This window comes from Parasteatoda tepidariorum, chromosome 6, assembly GCF_982258835.1.
Source record: "Parasteatoda tepidariorum strain Cologne lab strain chromosome 6, Ptep-v5.0, whole genome shotgun sequence".
NCBI lineage: Eukaryota > Metazoa > Arthropoda > Arachnida > Araneae > Theridiidae > Parasteatoda > Parasteatoda tepidariorum.
Genome location: NC_141760.1, coordinates 15,727,251 through 15,748,991, shown reverse-complemented (window position 1 = coordinate 15,748,991; position 21,741 = coordinate 15,727,251). Strand labels below are relative to the sequence as shown.

Sequence of the window (21,741 nt, the reverse complement as noted above, 5' to 3'; positions counted from 1 at the left end):
TTTTTCATATGCCAACAAAAATCCATCACTCCATGATGGAAAATGCTACTTTAATATTATGATTAACCATCAAGAGACGTTTGATTCTCATGGACCAACAATCCGTGATGGTCCATGATAATTTACTGGGAATTCTGTTGGTTCTCAGGAATATACTATCAAACCAATTTTATTTTTTTAAAAGTTGGACCATCATAAATCAGTCCAAATTCCTACATTGGGATGATGGTTCTCCCTGATTGCTCCAACATTTGATTTCAAAAATACTATGATGAAAACTCGTGATGGTCCATGATGGTTTAATAATAATTATTGCTGGTTCAGCAAGAATATACCATCAAAACAATTTTTTTATGTTGGCTCATCAAAAATCAGCCCGAATGATGGTAGTTCTTGATTGTTCCAACATTTTATTTCTAAGAAACTACGGAAATTTCTTATAGCAATTTCTTATAGCACTTATTATTATGAGCAAACCATTAATACAAGTTGCTATTTTTATGTTGGACCATCATAAAACAGCCCGAATTCCTACATTGGGATGATGTTTACTTATCTTGGTTACCATCAAAAATATAGTAGTTCAGGATGGAATTAATGATGGTTACCATGTCAAGATTATGTTGGTTTATCAATGGGAAACCATCAAAAATTTTGACTCTGGTTTCTATTAACTGTTCCCCTCAATCATACATTCAAATATGAAGCGTATCAACTGATGCAAAACGGTTTTTAAAATGTATCAAAAATGAAATTTTTTTCTCTATTGAATTACTGAATAAGTTACCTGATTAAATTCTAATAAGTTTTAATCATTATATATTAAACTGAAGTTATTATTAATCTTTTGAATTCAGGTACGAACATTCTAATCATTGTAAATGTAAGATCCGGCCAGATTTTTAAACTATGTTAAAAACCATACTCTAAAAGCCTGAAACAGTTGATTCTGCTTACCGTAAATTTCAAATGACTATGTTACAGTGAATGACCAAAATCAAGAGAATGTCGACTTTCACCGGTGAATGTCAACAATCCCATAGTCGCTTTGGTGAAAGTCCAAAATATTTGTTATATCCGATTTGACATTAATTAATTCGTTGATATTATTATATTTATTCGATATTTTAATACCTGCTGAGGATAGATTAGGAGAAACATCGGTGTTAGGAGTACCGGTTAAATGTATACCTGGCAGTGTCACTTAACTAGAACTAGTATATATTTCGGACATTTACCAAAGTGAAATTGTCAACATTCACCGGTAGAAGTCAACCACCAAACGTTTCGGTCATTCACAGTAACAACTACAAAAATATTTAAAATGTGTGCTTATGTTTTTATACATAGCCTATCCATGTCCATATTTTAAACGTCCATTGAACGGGATGGTCACTTGTGACACATGGCAGCAGGGCCGTTTATGCAGCGTTCAGTGCAACGAGGGTTATCACTTTGCTTCTAAAGAAGATGTTCCAGCTGTGTTCGAATGTTTACAGACTGGCAGCAGTTCGACGAAAACAGGAAAATGGGTCCCATTCCAGTTACTAGATGTATCATTTAAAATGCCCGTACCTGATTGCACAAGTGAGTCAATATCTTGAAAAAAAAAAATCTTTTTTGTCTAGTTATTTGTATCTAAACAAAATGTTTCACACACAGAAATACAAAAGATAAATGTTGTGAATGCTTCAATCGATCTCAGCTTTCCTGTCAATGATTGCAGTGAAGAAGCTATCAACAAGATGAAGAAAAAGTTCCTTCGAAATCTCAAAGTAATTCTTTAAGTTTTTTTAAGGCTCTTTAATTCCTTTCATTGGTCCAATGAATTAAATTCTACGGATTATCAGGGAATAGAGCATGTGTCTTCCAATGAAGTGTACCGGGTTCGGATCCCACCGATGACTGGTAGATACAAATTCAACACCCTTCTCACACCAACCACAGTGCTGACGTAAAATATCATCATTGATAGACGGATCATGAGTTAGAGTCCCCTTGCCTTCAGAGTAAACGTGGGAGTTTTTCGTGGTCTTCCCCTTCATGTAACGCGAATGCGGGTTAATTCTATCAAAGAGTTCTCCACGAAGGCAAATTCCTTCCAATGCAGGAGTTCCCCTGTCTTCTGGATTGGGTTCAAAATCACAAGACTATGAAGTTGAACATTGTGGTAAATCCGAAATTGGGTCGGTTGTTCAACGACATTTATAAAAAATTAAAAGAAAAAAAAACATGTGAAGGGTAAAAATTAATAACAAATAAAGAAGTGCTACAAACGTAAGAAATATATAAACGCAACAATAATAAGAGATAATCAAAAGTCTAAGACGACATGATTTCTAAATGATAACCAGAATATGAAAGTAAATAAAAAAAAATGTTCGCTCATTAGGTTATAAAGCAATTATTTAGTAAAAGTCGGAATCTCAAAACAAGATCGTTGCAAGAGAGAAATAGAAGTATGCTCACGTCCAAATTGGGACCCTGGGTGCCCCGTGCCCGTCACACAAGTGAGTGCCCCTGGAGGTGAGATTTTATGGAAAGATGCAATTTAATACTTTGTGAGTGTAATAATTAAAATAAATTATAATGTGAGTGTAATAGTTAAAATAAAATTTTATGGAGAAAAAAATTAAAAATGGTAAATTTTTACTATAAAATAAATTAAAGGCTTCATCAATTTACCTTAATTTTTGTTATACAGATCTCTGTTTAAGTAAAAAATTGGGATTTTGAAAAATTTTCTGGTTGGTGTCCACCTTTACTATTTTGTGGGTTAAAAAATTTCTGCATTTTGAATATTTGCCATTTAAATTTATTTGTATTCTTATTTAAATTGAAATACTTACCTATTTGTGCAGCCTTTTGATATGTTGCTTCCTGGATTTATCTGCCCCGCTGCTGATAGTTGCCTTCCAGAAAATGTACGCGTAGAATGCGTACCCGATATCTCAAGGAAGAAGAGAAGTAAGAGAAGTACTGAGAATCTTCTAAAAATATCGTTTGATGTCAAATTGCAACCCTCTGTAGAATTGGATGACAATGTGGAGAATAGTGTAAGTTTCCGTTTCTTAATTGTTTTAATAAAAAAATGAGATCAAAAGCACGTTTATAAAATTTTTTTAGAATGCTTCTATTATTTTAAATTTTTGTTCGTCGAATTCTTGGCTATAGATGGCGCCACTGAAAAACAAGAAACGCACACTCTTAAATTTGCTCAGTTTCACCAAGCAGGCTTGCTAATATGGCATGTTGCATTAGAAACAACAACAGCAACATAAATTTTTGAGGAGATTTTACACTAAAAAAATTCAGGCAAAATATGTATGTAAAATTAACGTATATAAATACATAAAAAAAAAATAGTTTTATTTACGCATATTTTATCGAAATCTCTTTACTAGGTAAAGAGAAAAATACTCTATTTTTCTCTTTACTAGGTAAGGAGAAAAATACTCTATTTATGCAAATTATTTACGTTGATTGCTTCGTTATTTGAACATTAATTTTGCGTAGATAATACTTTCGCTAAAAAAACGTGAAGGTCAAATTATTGCAAAAAATGGATATTAAATATAAGTGAAATTAACATAGATAAGTGCGTAAAAATATCTTTTATTTATGATATTTTTACTAATTATTTACGTTAATTCCTTAGTTATTTGGACATTCATTTTGCGTAATTTATGCGCATATTAAAAAAGTAAAATTTTCGTAAAACTTAAACGTCAAAGTATAGCAAAATATGGATATCAAATATAAGTAATTATTTCATCGAAATTTTTTTACTAGGTAAGAAAGCATAAGCAATTTGCATCAATTATTTACGTCAATTCTTTTGTTGGTCGGACATAAGTTTTGCTGATCATTGTTTACACATATTAAAAACATAAGTTTACGTGAAACGCAATGGTTAACTTATAGTAAAAATGGATATGAAATATAAGTAAAATTAACATAAATAAATTTGTAAGCAAAATCATATTATTTATATATATTTTATCAAAATCATTCTACTACATTTAAAGTGAGATTTTTAAAGTGAGAGATTTAGTTATTGAGAAATGAAAATTTAAAAATGTAACGACATCAAAATTAAAATAACTCAAAAACTACTTGGCCTATTTCGATCAAACTTTGCATTTTGTTATTTAAAATTACACACTTCAAAATAATAACAAATATGGCATACTTTATAAAATTAAATTGTTTTATTATTATTCATTAAATTTTTTAATTTATTATTATTTTAAAATTTAAAGCTACTTACAAAAATTATCTAAAAATTTCTTACTGCATAGTTTTGCAAGAAATGTGGAATGTTTTTTTTCCGACCATTATTAAATGTTCCTACGTAATAGACAATTATTAAAAATTATTTTTAAGCAGAATTAGCTTTGGATAAATAAATGTTGTTATTGTTGTAAAAAATTTCTTGATTTGCAGAAAATATTCCATAGATGACGTAAAAAGCGTTAATATTCAGGATCCTAAACTTTCGAAGAGACTAAACAATTAGTATCAAATTTTTCAGATCCACTTACAATTAACGATTAAAAAAAAAATCTAAATCCGTCTTAAAAAAAGGGTATAAACAGTGCGCAAAAAGTACCACCCTGAAGTCCTAAATAATTTAAATTTAAAAATGTCGTATATTTAAAATTCAATTTCTCAGGAACTATTCAACCAATTTCTCTCATAGTATGAATTTTTCTATGTAAAATTACAGTAATAAAAATGACGTAGAAAATTGTATACCTTGCAATTCAAAATATTTTCTACTATTAATGAATGAAATAACGTCTGCAGTAATTAATTAGCATATTTGAGGTCATCACTGCGAACCATTTAGACTGAGTCCTAGAACGTAAAGATCCGATCATTATATCAAAAGTTACTCAGGGTGTACCGTTTTTAATTTTGCGCAGTGAACATTCACGGAAAGTACGCTTTGGTGTGTGATTTTATAATTATTAATTAATAGTTAACACTAATTACTACATTTAAAGTCAGCTTATTTAGCTGGAGCACTTAGCACGGAATCATTAGAATAAACGTTATTCTGGGTGATCTCTCTATTTATTTTTGCCTCATTTCACATTCAAAATAGAAACAGACAGAAAACCAGTAATTTTTTTGTCATTTTGTCCCGTTGCAATTAAAGAAATTAAGAATTAATTATCTTATTTTAGGTCAGATCAGAATAAATAAAAGAAAGGAATTACTCAGAAGAAATTAGAAACAAATGAATTCGAATTATAAGCCTTCTCTCCTTAACATTAATTTATATAAGGTATCAACACCTAATAAATTGTTAACACTTCACAACTTCAAGAAAAAAGCAATTCATTTCTCTTTTTGCTGCATCTTGTTTAGCTCAAAAGATAAAAAATGCTGGTTTTTAATTAGGTCGCGCTATTAGCAGTCGTATCTTGCAGCCACTTTACTATTCCTAGACACACTATATCTATAAGTTTTCTTTTCTCCGAAAGTGGAGGGTGGTTCTGTGTGTATAGTTTAAAATAAATACCTTATGTCTTTTAAAAGATTGACGCAAATTCGATGAATCAGATATTGGAAGAAGTTCTTGCTGTTGCATCAGAGAATGCGAGAGAAGTTTACAGTATTCCATCCATCCAAAATCCGCAAATAAATTATCGCTTGGAAGCCATTTGCAGAGCAGGGCAACTGAGGATTAACGATACCTGCAGTAAGTATTTTTTTTTCCTACTTATTCTCATAGTAATTCAAACGCATCTAGTGAGCGTGTTGCTAAAAAAGAAAAAAAATTTATTGAATAAATAAATAAAACAAAAAAGCCAATTTTTACGCGCTTTTTACTTAAACTTTTTTCTTAATTTTAATCGACCCTTTTGATGAATATGAATTATCTGTAAATTAAAGATGACAAACATCTAAAAAACTCGTGAGTTTCAAAATAAACCACTTACTTAGCAAAATATTTTTTATTTAAATAAAAATCATCCAAATCCATACATAATTTTTGCTATTTTTTTCAGATTAAAAATATGTCAAACTAATAAAAGATTAAAAATGTTACAATAACTTTTCAAACTGTAAAACAAAATAATAATAATAAAATAAAAGGTCAGAAATGCGTTTTATGTTTAAAAGAAAAACAGTAGTTTTTCTTCTTATGGGCATTTTGTATCAGTTTCATAATCAGCATTGGGGATACTGAATGGCCAATATTTAACCGAACAGTCAGGAATAATTGTTAAGGCATATTAATAGTTATACAAATTTTAACGCAAAAAAGCATTATTTTATGTGCGATAAAGCTTAATAATGGCAGACATAATAGGGAGCCGAATGTAGAAAGAAACAGTACGCCTTGAATAACTTTTGTTTTATTTATCGGATGTTAAGGTATTGAGATTCAATCTTAATGGTTTAAAGGGGTCATCATGATCAAAAAACATACTTTCTCTGAATAAACATACCTTTTTTCTTCGGATTTGTATTCCTGAACCTAAAAATGGTAAATCCCTTTACATTCATTTTACGTTTTACGTCATTCGCCATGCCACCAAAGATTTTAAGCGGTTTTGGAAAATTTCGGTAAACAATTGTAAAACTCGCTTATCCAAAGATAACTCTACGTAAAAAAATTTCTTTTTCATAAATAAATTTTAAAAAATAAATTTTAATTTTATTTTTTTAACTCGTAAAAAATAAATTTATATCTATTTTATTTAATAATAGTCGAAAACAATTTGAATTGTAATGTATAAAAGTTTTTAGAATATTTTGAAAAAAGTAATTTTTTATACCAAAATGCAAAATTTGTATAAAATCTGTACCATAATTTCCGACTTTTTTTTTCTTTTGTTTTAAATTTTTAATTTGTTTATTTAAAGTTTGATTTCTTAGAAACTATTGTAACGATTTCTTTCGAATTTCCGATTTTTTCCTTCTTAAAGTTACATTCTTTAAAATGATGTTAAACTTCGTATATACCTCTTAATTCAATTTTTTTAGCATTTTTAAATAAATAATAAAAAATAATTAATAATTGCAAAAAAAATATTTTTGCGTGGAATTATTTTTGGATAAAGGAATTTGATAATTGCATGTAAAAGTTTTTTTGCTTAAGTAGTTCTAGAGATTAGGTACGCCAAAAGTAAAATTAACGTTAAGGGAACCAAATGTTCTCATTACCTATTTCTCAGATGGCGGCTCTGAGAAATATTTTGAGAGTCAAGAATCTTAATCCGTCGAAAATATTTCTTTTTTCGACGAATTTAGATTTTCGACGGTATGCTTGCGCAGAAAGGTGAGTTCCTGTGCCTGGTTTCGTGACTTAAAATATCGTCTGCACTAATTAGTTCGCGTATTCGTTTTCCCACTTGCAAAGCATTAAGATTGCTAGATCCTGAAAATCAGATCACTAAATCAAAAGTTATTCTGAGTGTTCTCTCCCTCTTTTTTTTTAACTTTATGTTTCTGCTACGCTTTTCCGTAATTGTACTTATTTATTTGCTAACAAGCTTACAATAAACCATGTTTTCGCCCCCTCATGCCAGGAAGATCCCGTTTCGCGCATGCGTGTAATTATGATTGAGAGAAAACCGCATTTAATAGGTACTAACTTCTGGGTAGGGTTGGAAATAGTTTTCAAAAAAGAATTGTCATTTTTCATTGTTCATAATATTTTTAAAAAAATCATAAAAAGTAGTCAGTAAATAATTTCAATGATTTCTTAAAATGCTTATTTAATATTATAAATAGTTGAAGAGATCAATACAAAGATACTTATGATTGATGACATAAATTGAAATTACACTTGCTTTGATTCTATTATGGATTTAAATAAAATGAATTCATATTTATGAGACGTACTGCATAAAAAACCATCATCAGAATCTGCAGAATTACTTTTTGTGAAAAAAGAACAAAGCGTCAAAACCAGTTTGATGTCCCGTTGAAACTTGGTGTTATTAATGTTGATCTCTTTCCAACTTCTCACTTTTTCGACCATCAAACAGGTTCTTGATGTCTTTACCCACAGCATTTTTCAGTAGTGACTCTTAATAATTCGATAGTGTTTTTGTATCTTCTTTTCTCAAATATTAGTTTGTGAGCCCTAATGCACTTACATTTTTACACACATTTTTAAAAAAGATTTATAACTAATAAATACTAAGGATGCTTAATACACTGTCAGAAATAAAACTGCAATCTTAAAGCTGAATTTCGCGAATTTTGAGAATCATTTCGTCACAATATCAAGTCATTTGTGACGAAACGCGAAACTCTCTAATATACGAGGAAAATATGTATTTCCTCAACTCGAAATCTCATCGCAGTGCATTGTGGGAGATTGTTAACGAGAATGAAGACTAGATATTCGAAAATAAAGTCACGATGAAGCTGTATGGTGGTCAAGGAGTTTGCCTCATACTATGAAGATCCCGGGTTCGAATCCCACTTCGCGCATGCGTGTCATTTATCTCTTTGTTCTATCAGCCTTTCTTGAGTTGTTTGGGTGACATTGACCCACCTATCGATAAAATGATCATTCGAGACTTATGAGTTTTTTTTCCTTCTTTTTTTCGGAAAAAATAGAATGACGAAATATTTCTTTAATTTTGACGACATTCGTTTCCTCGAAGAAGTGTCGATAGTTATTTTGACACTTTGACGATGAAGCTGTATGGTGGTTAAGGAGTTTGCCTCATACTATGAAGATCTCGGGTTCGAATCCCACTTCGCGCATGCGTGTCATTTATCTCTTTGTTCTATCAGCCTTTCTTGAGTTGTTTGGGTGACATTGACCCACCTATCGATAAAATGATCATTCGAGACTTATGAGTTTTTTTTCCTTCTTTTTTTCGGAAAAAATAGAATGACGAAATATTTCTTTAATTTTGACGACATTCGTTTCCTCGAAGAAGTGTCGATAGTTATTTTGACACTTTGACGATGAAGCTGTATGGTGGTCAAGGAGTTTGCCTCATACTATGAAGATCCCGGGTTCGAATCCCACTTCGCGCATGCGTGTCATTTATCTCTTTGTTCTATCAGCCTTTCTTGAGGTGTTTGGGTGACATTGACCCACCTATCGATAAAATGATCATTCGAGACTTATGAGTTTTTTTTCCTTCTTTTTTTCGGAAAAAATAGAATGACGAAATATTTCTTTAATTTTGACGACATTCGTTTCCTCGAAGAAGTGTCGATAGTTATTTTGACACTTTGACGATGAAGCTGTATGGTGGTCAAGGAGTTTGCCTCATACTATGAAGATCCCGGGTTCGAATCCCACTTCGCGCATGCGTGTCATTTATCTCTTTGTTCTATCAGCCTTTCTTGAGTTGTTTGGGTGACATTGACCCACCTATCGATAAAATGATCATTCGAGACTTATGAGTTTTTTTTTCTTCTTTTTTTCGGAAAAAATAGAATGACGAAATATTTCTTTAATTTTGACGACATTCGTTTCCTCGAAGAAGTGTCGATAGTTATTTTGACACTTTGACGATGAAGCTGTATGGTGGTCAAGGAGTTTGCCTCATACTATGAAGATCTCGGGTTCGAATCCCACTTCGCGCATGCGTGTCATTTATCTCTTTGTTCTATCAGCCTTTCTTGAGTTGTTTGGGTGACATTGACCCACCTATCGATAAAATGATCATTCGAGACTTATGAGTTTTTTTTCCTTCTTTTTTTCGGAAAAAATAGAATGACGAAATATTTCTTTAATTTTGACGACATTCGTTTCCTCGAAGAAGTGTCGATAGTTATTTTGACACTTTGACGATGAAGCTGTATGGTGGTCAAGGAGTTTGCCTCATACTATGAAGATCCCGGGTTCGAATCCCACTTCGCGCATGCGTGTCATTTATCTCTTTGTTCTATCAGCCTTTCTTGAGTTGTTTGGGTGACATTGACCCACCTATCGATAAAATGATCATTCGAGACTTATGAGTTTTTTTTCCTTCTTTTTTTCGGAAAAAATAGAATGACGAAATATTTCTTTAATTTTGACGACATTCGTTTCCTCGAAGAAGTGTCGATAGTTATTTTGACACTTTGACGATGAAGCTGTATGGTGGTCAAGGAGTTTGCCTCATACTATGAAGATCCCGGGTTCGAATCCCACTTCGCGCATGCGTGTCATTTATCTCTTTGTTCTATCAGCCTTTCTTGAGTTGTTTGGGTGACATTGACCCACCTATCGATAAAATGATCATTCGAGACTTATGAGTTTTTTTTCCTTCTTTTTTTCGGAAAAAATAGAATGACGAAATATTTCTTTAATTTTGACGACATTCGTTTCCTCGAAGAAGTGTCGATAGTTATTTTGACACTTTGACGATGAAGCTGTATGGTGGTCAAGGAGTTTGCCTCATACTATGAAGATCCCGGGTTCGAATCCCACTTCGCGCATGCGTGTCATTTATCTCTTTGTTCTATCAGCCTTTCTTGAGTTGTTTGGGTGACATTGACCCACCTATCGATAAAATGATCATTCGAGACTTATGAGTTTTTTTTCCTTCTTTTTTTCGGAAAAAATAGAATGACGAAATATTTCTTTAATTTTGACGACATTCGTTTCCTCGAAGAAGTGTCGATAGTTATTTTGACACTTTGACGATGAAGCTGTATGGTGGTCAAGGAGTTTGCCTCATACTATGAAGATCCCGGGTTCGAATCCCACTTCGCGCATGCGTGTCATTTATCTCTTTGTTCTATCAGCCTTTCTTGAGTTGTTTGGGTGACATTGACCCACCTATCGATAAAATGATCATTCGAGACTTATGAGTTTTTTTTCCTTCTTTTTTTCGGAAAAAATAGAATGACGAAATATTTCTTTAATTTTGACGACATTCGTTTCCTCGAAGAAGTGTCGATAGTTATTTTGACACTTTGGACGATGAAGCTGTATGGTGGTCAAGGAGTTTGCCTCATACTATGAAGATCCGGGTTCGAATCCCACTTCGCGCATGCGTGTCATTATCTCTTTGTTCTATCAGCCTTTCTTGAGTTGTTTGGGTGACATTGACCCACCTATCGATAAAATGATCATTCGAGACTTATGAGTTTTTTTTCCTTCTTTTTTTCGGAAAAAATAGAATGACGAAATATTTCTTTAATTTTGACGACATTCGTTTCCTCGAAGAAGTGTCGATAGTTATTTTGACACTTTGACGATGAAGCTGTATGGTGGTCAAGGAGTTTGCCTCATACTATGAAGATCCCGGGTTCGAATCCCACTTCGCGCATGCGTGTCATTTATCTCCTTTGTTCTATCAGCCTTCTTGAGTTGTTTGGGTGACGTTGACCCACCTATCGATAAAATGATCATTCGAGACTTATGAGTTTTTTTTCCTTCTTTTTTTCGGAAAAATAGAATGACGAAATATTTCTTTAATTTTGACGACATTCGTTTCCTCGAAGAAGTGTCGATAGTTATTTTGACACTTTGACGATGAAGCTGTATGGTGGTCAAGGAGTTTGCCTCATACTATGAAGATCCCGGGTTCGAATCCCACTTCGCGCATGCGTGTCATTTATCTCTTTGTTCTATCAGCCTTTCTTGAGTTGTTTGGGTGACATTGACCCACCTATCGATAAAATGATCATTCGAGACTTATGAGTTTTTTTTCCTTCTTTTTTCGGAAAAAATAGAATGACGAAATATTTCTTTAATTTTGACGACATTCGTTTCCTCGAAGAAGTGTCGATAGTTATTTTGACACTTTGACGATGAAGCTGTATGGTGGTCAAGGAGTTTGCCTCATACTATGAAGATCCGGGTTCGAATCCCACTTCGCGCATGCGTGTCATTTATCTCTTTGTTCTATCAGCCTTTCTTGAGTTGTTTGGGTGACATTGACCCACCTATCGATAAAATGATCATTCGAGACTTATGAGTTTTTTTTCCTTCTTTTTTTCGGAAAAAATAGAATGACGAAATATTTCTTTAATTTTGACGACATTCGTTTCCTCGAAGAAGTGTCGATAGTTATTTTGACACTTTGACGATGAAGCTGTATGGTGGTCAAGGAGTTTGCCTCATACTATGAAGATCCGCGGTTCGAATCCCACTTCGCGCATGCGTGTCATTTATCTCTTTGTTCTATCAGCCTTTCTTGAGTTGTTTGGGTGACATTGACCCACCTATCGATAAAATGATCATTCGAGACTTATGAGTTTTTTTTCCTCTTTTTTTCGGAAAAATAGAATGACGAAATATTTCTTTAATTTTGACGACATTCGTTTCCTCGAAGAAGTGTCGATAGTTATTTTGACACTTTGACGATGAAGCTGTATGGTGGTCAAGGAGTTTGCCTCATACTATGAAGATCCCGGGTTCGAATCCCACTTCGCGCATGCGTGTCATTTATCTCTTTGTTCTATCAGCCTTTCTTGAGTTGTTTGGGTGACATTGACCCACCTATCGATAAAATGATCATTCGAGACTTATGAGTTTTTTTTCCTTCTTTTTTTCGGAAAAAATAGAATGACGAAATATTTCTTTATTTTGACGACATTCGTTTCCTCGAAGAAGTGTCGATAGTTATTTTGACACTTTGACGATGAAGCTGTATGGTGGTCAAGGAGTTTGCCTCATACTATGAAGATCCCGGGTTCGAATCCCACTTCGCGCATGCGTGTCATTTATCTCTTTGTTCTATCAGCCTTTCTTGAGTTGTTTGGGTGACATTGACCCACCTATCGATAAAATGATCATTCGAGACTTATGAGTTTTTTTTCCTTCTTTTTTTCGGAAAAAATAGAATGACGAAATATTTCTTTAATTTTGACGACATTCGTTCCTCGAAGAAGTGTCGATAGTTATTTTGACACTTTGACGATGAAGCTGTATGGTGGTCAAGGAGTTTGCCTCATACTATGAAGATCCCGGGTTCGAATCCCACTTCGCGCATGCGTGTCATTTATCTCTTTGTTCTATCAGCCTTTCTTGAGTTGTTTGGGTGACATTGACCCACCTATCGATAAAATGATCATTCGAGACTTATGAGTTTTTTTCCTTCTTTTTTCGGAAAAAATAGAATGACGAAATATTTCTTTAATTTTGACGACATTCGTTTCCTCGAAGAAGTGTCGATAGTTATTTTGACACTTTGACGATGAAGCTGTATGGTGGTCAAGGAGTTTGCCTCATACTATGAAGATCCCGGGTTCGAATCCCACTTCGCGCATGCGTGTCATTTATCTCTTTGTTCTATCAGCCTTTCTTGAGTTGTTTGGGTGACATTGACCCACCTATCGATAAAATGATCATTCGAGACTTATGAGTTTTTTTTCCTTCTTTTTTTCGGAAAAAATAGAATGACGAAATATTTCTTATTAATTTGACGACATTCGTTTCCTCGAAGAAGTGTCGATAGTTATTTTGACACTTTGACGATGAAGCTGTATGGTGGTCAAGGAGTTTGCCTCATACTATGAAGATCCCGGTTCGAATCCCACTTCGCGCATGCGTGTCATTTATCTCTTTGTTCTATCAGCCTTTCTTGAGTTGTTTGGGTGACATTGACCCACCTATCGATAAAATGATCATTCGAGACTTATGAGTTTTTTTTTCCTTCTTTTTTCCGGAAAAAATAGAATGACGAAATATTTCTTTAATTTTGACGACATTCGTTCCTCGAAGAAGTGTCGATAGTTATTTTGACACTTTGACGATGAAGCTGTATGGTGGTCAAGGAGTTTGCCTCATACTATGAAGATCCCGGGTTCGAATCCCCACTTCGCGCATGCGTGTCATTTATCTCTTGTTCTATCAGCCTTTCTTGAGTTGTTTGGGTGACATTGACCCACCTATCGATAAAATGATCATTCGAGACTTATGAGTTTTTTTTCCTTCTTTTTTTCGGAAAAATAGAATGACGAAATATTTCTTTAATTTTGACGACATTCGTTTCTCGAAGAAGTGTCGATAGTTATTTTGACACTTTGACGATGAAGCTGTATGGTGGTCAAGGAGTTTGCCTCATACTATGAAGATCCCGGGTTCGAATCCCACTTCGCGCATGCGTGTCATTTATCTCTTTGTTCTATCAGCCTTTCTTGAGTTGTTTGGGTGACGTTGACCCACCTATCGATAAAATGATCATTCGAGACTTATGAGTTTTTTTTCCTTCTTTTTTTCGGAAAAATAGAATGACGAAATATTTCTTTAATTTTGACGACATTCGTTTCCCTCGAAGAAGTGTCGATAGTTATTTTGACACTTTGACGATGAAGCTGTATGGTGGTCAAGGAGTTTGCCTCATACTATGAAGATCCCGGGTTCGAATCCCACTTCGCGCATGCGTGTCATTTATCTCTTTGTTCTATCAGCCTTTCTTGAGTTGTTTGGGTGACATTGACCCACCTATCGATAAAATGATCATTCGAGACTTATGAGTTTTTTTCCTTCTTTTTTTCGGAAAAAATAGAATGACGAAATATTTCTTTAATTTTGACGACATTCGTTTCCTCGAAGAAGTGTCGATAGTTATTTTGACACTTTGACGATGAAGCTGTATGGTGGTCAAGGAGTTTGCCTCATACTATGAAGATCCCGGGTTCGAATCCCACTTCGCGCATGCGTGTCATTTATCTCTTTGTTCTATCAGCCTTTCTTGAGTTGTTTGGGTGACATTGACCCACCTATCGATAAAATGATCATTCGAGACTTATGAGTTTTTTTTCCTTCTTTTTTCGGAAAAAATAGAATGACGAAATATTTCTTTAATTTTGACGACATTCGTTTCCTCGAAGAAGTGTCGATAGTTATTTTGACACTTTGACGATGAAGCTGTATGGTGGTCAAGGAGTTTGCCTCATACTATGAAGATCCCGGGTTCGAATCCCACTTCGCGCATGCGTGTCATTTATCTCTTTGTTCTATCAGCCTTTCTTGAGTTGTTTGGGTGACATTGACCCACCTATCGATAAAATGATCATTCGAGACTTATGAGTTTTTTTTCCTTCTTTTTTTCGGAAAAAATAGAATGACGAAATATTTCTTTAATTTTGACGACATTCGTTTCCTCGAAGAAGTGTCGATAGTTATTTTGACACTTTGACGATGAAGCTGTATGGTGGTCAAGGAGTTTGCCTCATACTATGAAGATCCCGGTTCGAATCCCACTTCGCGCATGCGTGTCATTTATCTCTTTGTATCTAATCAGCCTTTCTTGAGTTGTTTGGGTGACATTGACCCACCTATCGATAAAATGATCATTCGAGACTTATGAGTTTTTTTTCCTTCTTTTTTTCGGAAAAAATAGAATGACGAAATATTTCTTTAATTTTGACGACATTCGTTTCCTCGAAGAAGTGTCGATAGTTATTTTGACACTTTGACGATGAAGCTGTATGGTGGTCAAGGAGTTTGCCTCATACTATGAAGATCCCGGGTTCGAATCCCACTTCGCGCATGCGTGTCATTTATCTCTTTGTTCTATCAGCCTTTCTTGAGTTGTTTGGGTGACATTGACCCACCTATCGATAAAATGATCATTCGAGACTTATGAGTTTTTTTTTCCTTCTTTTTTCGGAAAAAATAGAATGACGAAATATTTCTTTAATTTTGACGACATTCGTTTCCTCGAAGAAGTGTCGATAGTTATTTTGACACTTTGACGATGAAGCTGTATGGTGGTCAAGGAGTTTGCCTCATACTATGAAGATCCCGGGTTCGAATCCCACTTCGCGCATGCGTGTCATTTATCTCTTTGTTCTATCAGCCTTTCTTGAGTTGTTTGGGTGACATTGACCCACCTATCGATAAAATGATCATTCGAGACTTATGAGTTTTTTTTCCTTCTTTTTTTCGGAAAAAATAGAATGACGAAATATTTCTTTAATTTTGACGACATTCGTTTCCTCGAAGAAGTGTCGATAGTTATTTTGACACTTTGACGATGAAGCTGTATGGTGGTCAAGGAGTTTGCCTCATACTATGAAGATCCCGGGTTCGAATCCCACTTCGCGCATGCGTGTCATTTATCTCTTTGTTCTATCAGCCTTTCTTGAGTTGTTTGGGTGACATTGACCCACCTATCGATAAAATGATCATTCGAGACTTATGAGTTTTTTTTCCTTCTTTTTTTCGGAAAAAATAGAATGACGAAATATTTCTTTAATTTGTGACGACATTCGTTTCCTCGAAGAAGTGTCGATAGTTATTTTGACACTTTGACGATGAAGCTGTATGGTGGTCAAGGAGTTTGCCTCATACTATGAAGATCCCGGGTTCGAATCCCACTTCGCGCATGCGTGTCATTTATCTCTTTGTTCTATCAGCCTTTCTTGAGTTGTTTGGGTGACATTGACCCACCTATCGATAAAATGATCATTCGAGACTTATGAGTTTTTTTTCCTTCTTTTTTTCGGAAAAAATAGAATGACGAAATATTTCTTTAATTTTGACGACATTCGTTTCCTCGAAGAAGTGTCGATAGTTATTTTGACACTTTGACGATGAAGCTGTATGGTGGTCAAGGAGTTTGCCTCATACTATGAAGATCCCGGGTTCGAATCCCACTTCGCGCATGCGTGTCATTTATCTCTTTGTTCTATCAGCCTTTCTTGAGTTGTTTGGGTGACATTGACCCACCTATCGATAAAATGATCATTCGAGACTTATGAGTTTTTTTTCTTCTTTTTTTCGGAAAAAATAGAATGACGAAATATTTCTTTAATTTTGACGACATTCGTTTCCTCGAAGAAGTGTCGATAGTTATTTTGACACTTTGACGATGAAGCTGTATGGTGGTCAAGGAGTTTGCCTCATACTATGAAGATCTCGGGTTCGAATCCCACTTCGCGCATGCGTGTCATTTATCTCTTTGTTCTATCAGCCTTTCTTGAGTTGTTTGGGTGACATTGACCCACCTATCGATAAAATGATCATTCGAGACTTATGAGTTTTTTTTCCTTCTTTTTTTCGGAAAAAATAGAATGACGAAATATTTCTTTAATTTTGACGACATTCGTTTCCTCGAAGAAGTGTCGATAGTTATTTTGACACTTTGACGATGAAGCTGTATGGTGGTCAAGGAGTTTGCCTCATACTATGAAGATCCCGGGTTCGAATCCCACTTCGCGCATGCGTGTCATTTATCTCTTTGTTCTATCAGCCTTTCTTGAGTTGTTTGGGTGACATTGACCCACCTATCGATAAAATGATCATTCGAGACTTATGAGTTTTTTTTCCTTCTTTTTTTCGGAAAAAATAGAATGACGAAATATTTCTTTAATTTTGACGACATTCGTTTCCTCGAAGAAGTGTCGATAGTTATTTTGACACTTTGACGATGAAGCTGTATGGTGGTCAAGGAGTTTGCCTCATACTATGAAGATCCCGGGTTCGAATCCCACTTCGCGCATGCGTGTCATTTATCTCTTTGTTCTATCAGCCTTTCTTGAGTTGTTTGGGTGACATTGACCCACCTATCGATAAAATGATCATTCGAGACTTATGAGTTTTTTTTCCTTCTTTTTTTCGGAAAAAATAGAATGACGAAATATTTCTTTAATTTTGACGACATTCGTTTCCTCGAAGAAGTGTCGATAGTTATTTTGACACTTTGACGATGAAGCTGTATGGTGGTCAAGGAGTTTGCCTCATACTATGAAGATCCCGGGTTCGAATCCCACTTCGCGCATGCGTGTCATTTATCTCTTTGTTCTATCAGCCTTTCTTGAGTTGTTTGGGTGACATTGACCCACCTATCGATAAAATGATCATTCGAGACTTATGAGTTTTTTTTCCTTCTTTTTTTCGGAAAAAATAGAATGACGAAATATTTCTTTAATTTTGACGACATTCGTTTCCTCGAAGAAGTGTCGATAGTTATTTTGACACTTTGACGATGAAGCTGTATGGTGGTCAAGGAGTTTGCCTCATACTATGAAGATCCCGGGTTCGAATCCCACTTCGCGCATGCGTGTCATTTATCTCTTTGTTCTATCAGCCTTTCTTGAGTTGTTTGGGTGACATTGACCCACCTATCGATAAAATGATCATTCGAGACTTATGAGTTTTTTTTTCCTTCTTTTTTTCGGAAAAAATAGAATGACGAAATATTTCTTTAATTTTGACGACATTCGTTTCCTCGAAGAAGTGTCGATAGTTATTTTGACACTTTGACGATGAAGCTGTATGGTGGTCAAGGAGTTTGCCTCATACTATGAAGATCCCGGGTTCGAATCCCACTTCGCGCATGCGTGTCATTTATCTCTTTGTTCTATCAGCCTTTCTTGAGTTGTTTGGGTGACATTGACCCACCTATCGATAAAATGATCCATTCGAGACTTATGAGTTTTTTTTTCCTTCTTTTTTTCGGAAAAAATAGAATGACGAAATATTTCTTTAATTTTGACGACATTCGTTTCCTCGAAGAAGTGTCGATAGTTATTTTGACACTTTGACGATGAAGCTGTATGGTGGTCAAGGAGTTTGCCTCATACTATGAAGATCTCGGGTTCGAATCCACTTCGCGCATGCGTGTCATTTATCTCTTTGTTCTATCAGCCTTTCTTGAGTTGTTTGGGTGACATTGACCCACCTATCGATAAAATGACATTCGAGACTTATGAGTTTTTTTCCTTCTTTTTTTCGGAAAAATAGAATGACGAAATATTCTTTAATTTTGAACGACATTCGTTTCCTCGAAGAAGTGTCGATAGTTATTTTGACACTTTGACGATGAAGCTGTATGGTGGTCAAGGAGTTTGCCTCATACTATGAAGATCCCGGGTTCGAATCCCACTTCGCGCATGCGTGTCATTTATCTCTTTGTTCTATCAGCCTTTCTTGAGTTGTTTGGGTGACATTGGACCCACCTATCGATAAAATGATCATTCGAGGACTTATGAGTTTTTTTTCCTTCTTTTTTCGGAAAAAATAGAATGACGAAATATTTCTTTAATTTTGACGACATTCGTTTCCTCGAAGAAGTGTCGATAGTTATTTTGACACTTTGACGATGAAGCTGTATGGTGGTCAAGGAGTTTGCCTCATACTATGAAGATCCCGGGTTCGAATCCCACTTCGCGGCATGCGTGTCATTTATCTCTTTGTTCTATCAGCCTTTCTTGAGTTGTTTGGGTGACATTGACCCACCTATCGATAAAATGATCATTCGAGACTTATGAGTTTTTTTTCCTTCTTTTTTTCGGAAAAAATAGAATGACGAAATATTTCTTTAATTTTGACGACATTCGTTTCCTCGAAGAAGTGTCGATAGTTATTTTGACACTTTGACGATGAAGCTGTATGGTGGTCAAGGAGTTTGCCTCATACTATGAAGATCCCGGGTTCGAATCCCACTTCGCGCATGCGTGTCATTTATCTCTTTGTTCTATCAGCCTTTCTTGAGTTGTTTGGGTGACATTGACCCACCTATCGATAAAATGATCATTCGAGACTTTATGAGTTTTTTTCCTTCTTTTTTTCGGAAAAATAGAATGACGAAATATTTCTTTAATTTTGACGACATTCGTTTCCTCGAAGAAGTGTCGATAGTTATTTTGACACTTTGCGATGAAGCTGTATGGTGGTCAAGGAGTTTGCCTCATACTATGAAGATCCCGGGTTCGAATCCCACTTCGCGCATGCGTGTCATTTATCTCTTTTGTTCTATCAGCCTTTCTTGAGTTGTTTGGGTGACATTGACCCCACCTATCGATAAAATGATCATTCGAGACTTATGAGTTTTTTTTCCTTCTTTTTTTCGGAACGGAAAAAATAGAATGACGAAATATTTCTTTAATTTTGACGACATTCGTTTCCTCGAAGAAGTGTCGATAGTTATTTTGACACTTTGACGATGAAGCTGTATGGTGGTCAAGGAGTTTGCCTCATACTATGAAGATCCCGGGTTCGAATCCCACTTCGCGCATGCGTGTCATTTATCTCTTTGTTCTATCAGCCTTTCTTGAGTTGTTTGGGTGACATTGACCCACCTATCGATAAAATGATCATTCGAGACTTATGAGTTTTTTTTCCTTCTTTTTTTCGGAAAAAATAGAATGACGAAATATTTCTTTAATTTTGACGACATTCGTTTCCTCGAAGAAGTGTCGATAGTTATTTCGACACTTTGACGACATTCGTTTCCTCGAAGAAGTGTCGATAGTTATTTCGACATTTTGACGAAACTTTCCTTCGGAGCATTTGCCAGGAAACGGTTTCGTGACATTTGAGTACTCATTTTTAACAGTGTACCTTTTATAAGGACTATCTGCATTCTATTTATTATTCTAGTCAACTGTCCAGCCGGTACATATAAAGATGATATCAGTGACTCTTGTATGGATTGTCCAGCTTCTACTTACCAGGAGAAGGAGGGATTATTATATTGTTTACCGTGTCCAGTTGGGTATACTACCTACCAGACAAGAAGCAAATCTTTCAGGGATTGCAAAGGTAACCTTTTTCATTCAACTGTAAGTATCTATCTTAAATAGATATACCATTTGTCAGTTTATACATGAGAGTACAGTATTAGGAAATGAATTGAATTGAATGTATAGTTTAATGCCTCAAGGTGCATGCTGCGCCAAACAAATGGTTTTTAAAACAAATCAAAGGGGCAATATACACCGAAAAGCCATTACATTATGACCACCCTCCATCTGTAACAATAGGCTCGCCCAGGAACAATGTTTTCATGGGGCACATTAGGGCCTATAATCCTCATAGAACAATCCCTACCTATCAGCACCTTGTGGAATCAATGCCACGGCGGGTGCTATCAGTTTTGAGGGCTAAAGGTGGTCCTACATGTTATTAGCCGGGTGGTCATAATCTAATGGCTCTTCGGTGTATGTAGTAGTACAAATTTATTCTATTAAAATACACGAAATTGTTAAAAAAAAAAGTACCTAACATTCAAAACTGAATAAAATCAGATAAAAGTGTTAATACGATACAAAATGTCACAAAATAAATTAAAACGATATGTAGGTTAATAAGATATAAAGTGTATAAAATTAGACAAGAACAGTTGTTGTTACTCATCATCCTGGTGTAGGAAAGTCTACACCAGGTCAGAAAGATCCCGTTGCCGAAGAACATCTGAAATCTTCTCCTGTTCAATCAGAAGGCTCCTAAACAATGAAGTAGGTACGCATATGTAACGACCGTTTCATTCAAATTTTTGATTCTGTCTTCAAAATTAAAACGAATCTAAGTAAAATTACGAAGTGTGCTTTGTACGCCATTTCATACCTCACATTTAAATGTTTGCTCTCTCAAAATCAATTCAAAACTTTTTTAACACTGCCTCACAGAAATGTTACCCAAGAGCTTTTTAAGAGTGCAGCGAAAATACGATTGGTAGAAAAAATGAATGTCGTCAAATATCCTGTGCTCAATTAAGAAGGGCAATTGTGCTATCCGTAGGTCAATTGCCCTTATTTTAATTGACGAAATGGAAATAAATTTCCTACTTTATTCAGTTTCATACAAAATATAGTTACCGTGAATAACAATCACATAGTCGCTTGGGAAATATTTGTTACCTCCGATTCGATAGTAATTTATTCGTTGGTATCATTATATTTATTCGTTATATTAATGTCTGCTGAGGATAGATCTGCTTAGGAGAAACAACAGTGTTCGGAGTATCGGTTAAATGCAGACCGGGCAATGGCACTTAACCTTAAAAAAACATTGATGTAGGGTACACCGGGCAGTGGTACTGAACTAGACCTAGTATATATTTAGGGCCTTCACCAAAGCGACTA

The 21,741-nt window shown here is 34.9% G+C and overlaps 1 protein-coding gene across 1 annotated transcript in view; it reads left to right on the top strand.

Annotated features, from left to right (window-relative positions):
* LOC107446464 (sushi, von Willebrand factor type A, EGF and pentraxin domain-containing protein 1) overlaps positions 1-21,741 on the top strand; it is an 89,656-nt gene that overhangs the window by 35,144 nt on the left and 32,771 nt on the right. The window contains exons 12-16 of the mRNA XM_043053249.3: positions 1,351-1,587; positions 1,663-1,775; positions 2,862-3,056; positions 5,548-5,710; positions 20,258-20,419. Of these exons, the coding sequence (XP_042909183.2) occupies positions 1,351-1,587; positions 1,663-1,775; positions 2,862-3,056; positions 5,548-5,710; positions 20,258-20,419 (870 nt within the window). The remainder of the gene's footprint in view (positions 1-1,350; positions 1,588-1,662; positions 1,776-2,861; positions 3,057-5,547; positions 5,711-20,257; positions 20,420-21,741) is intronic.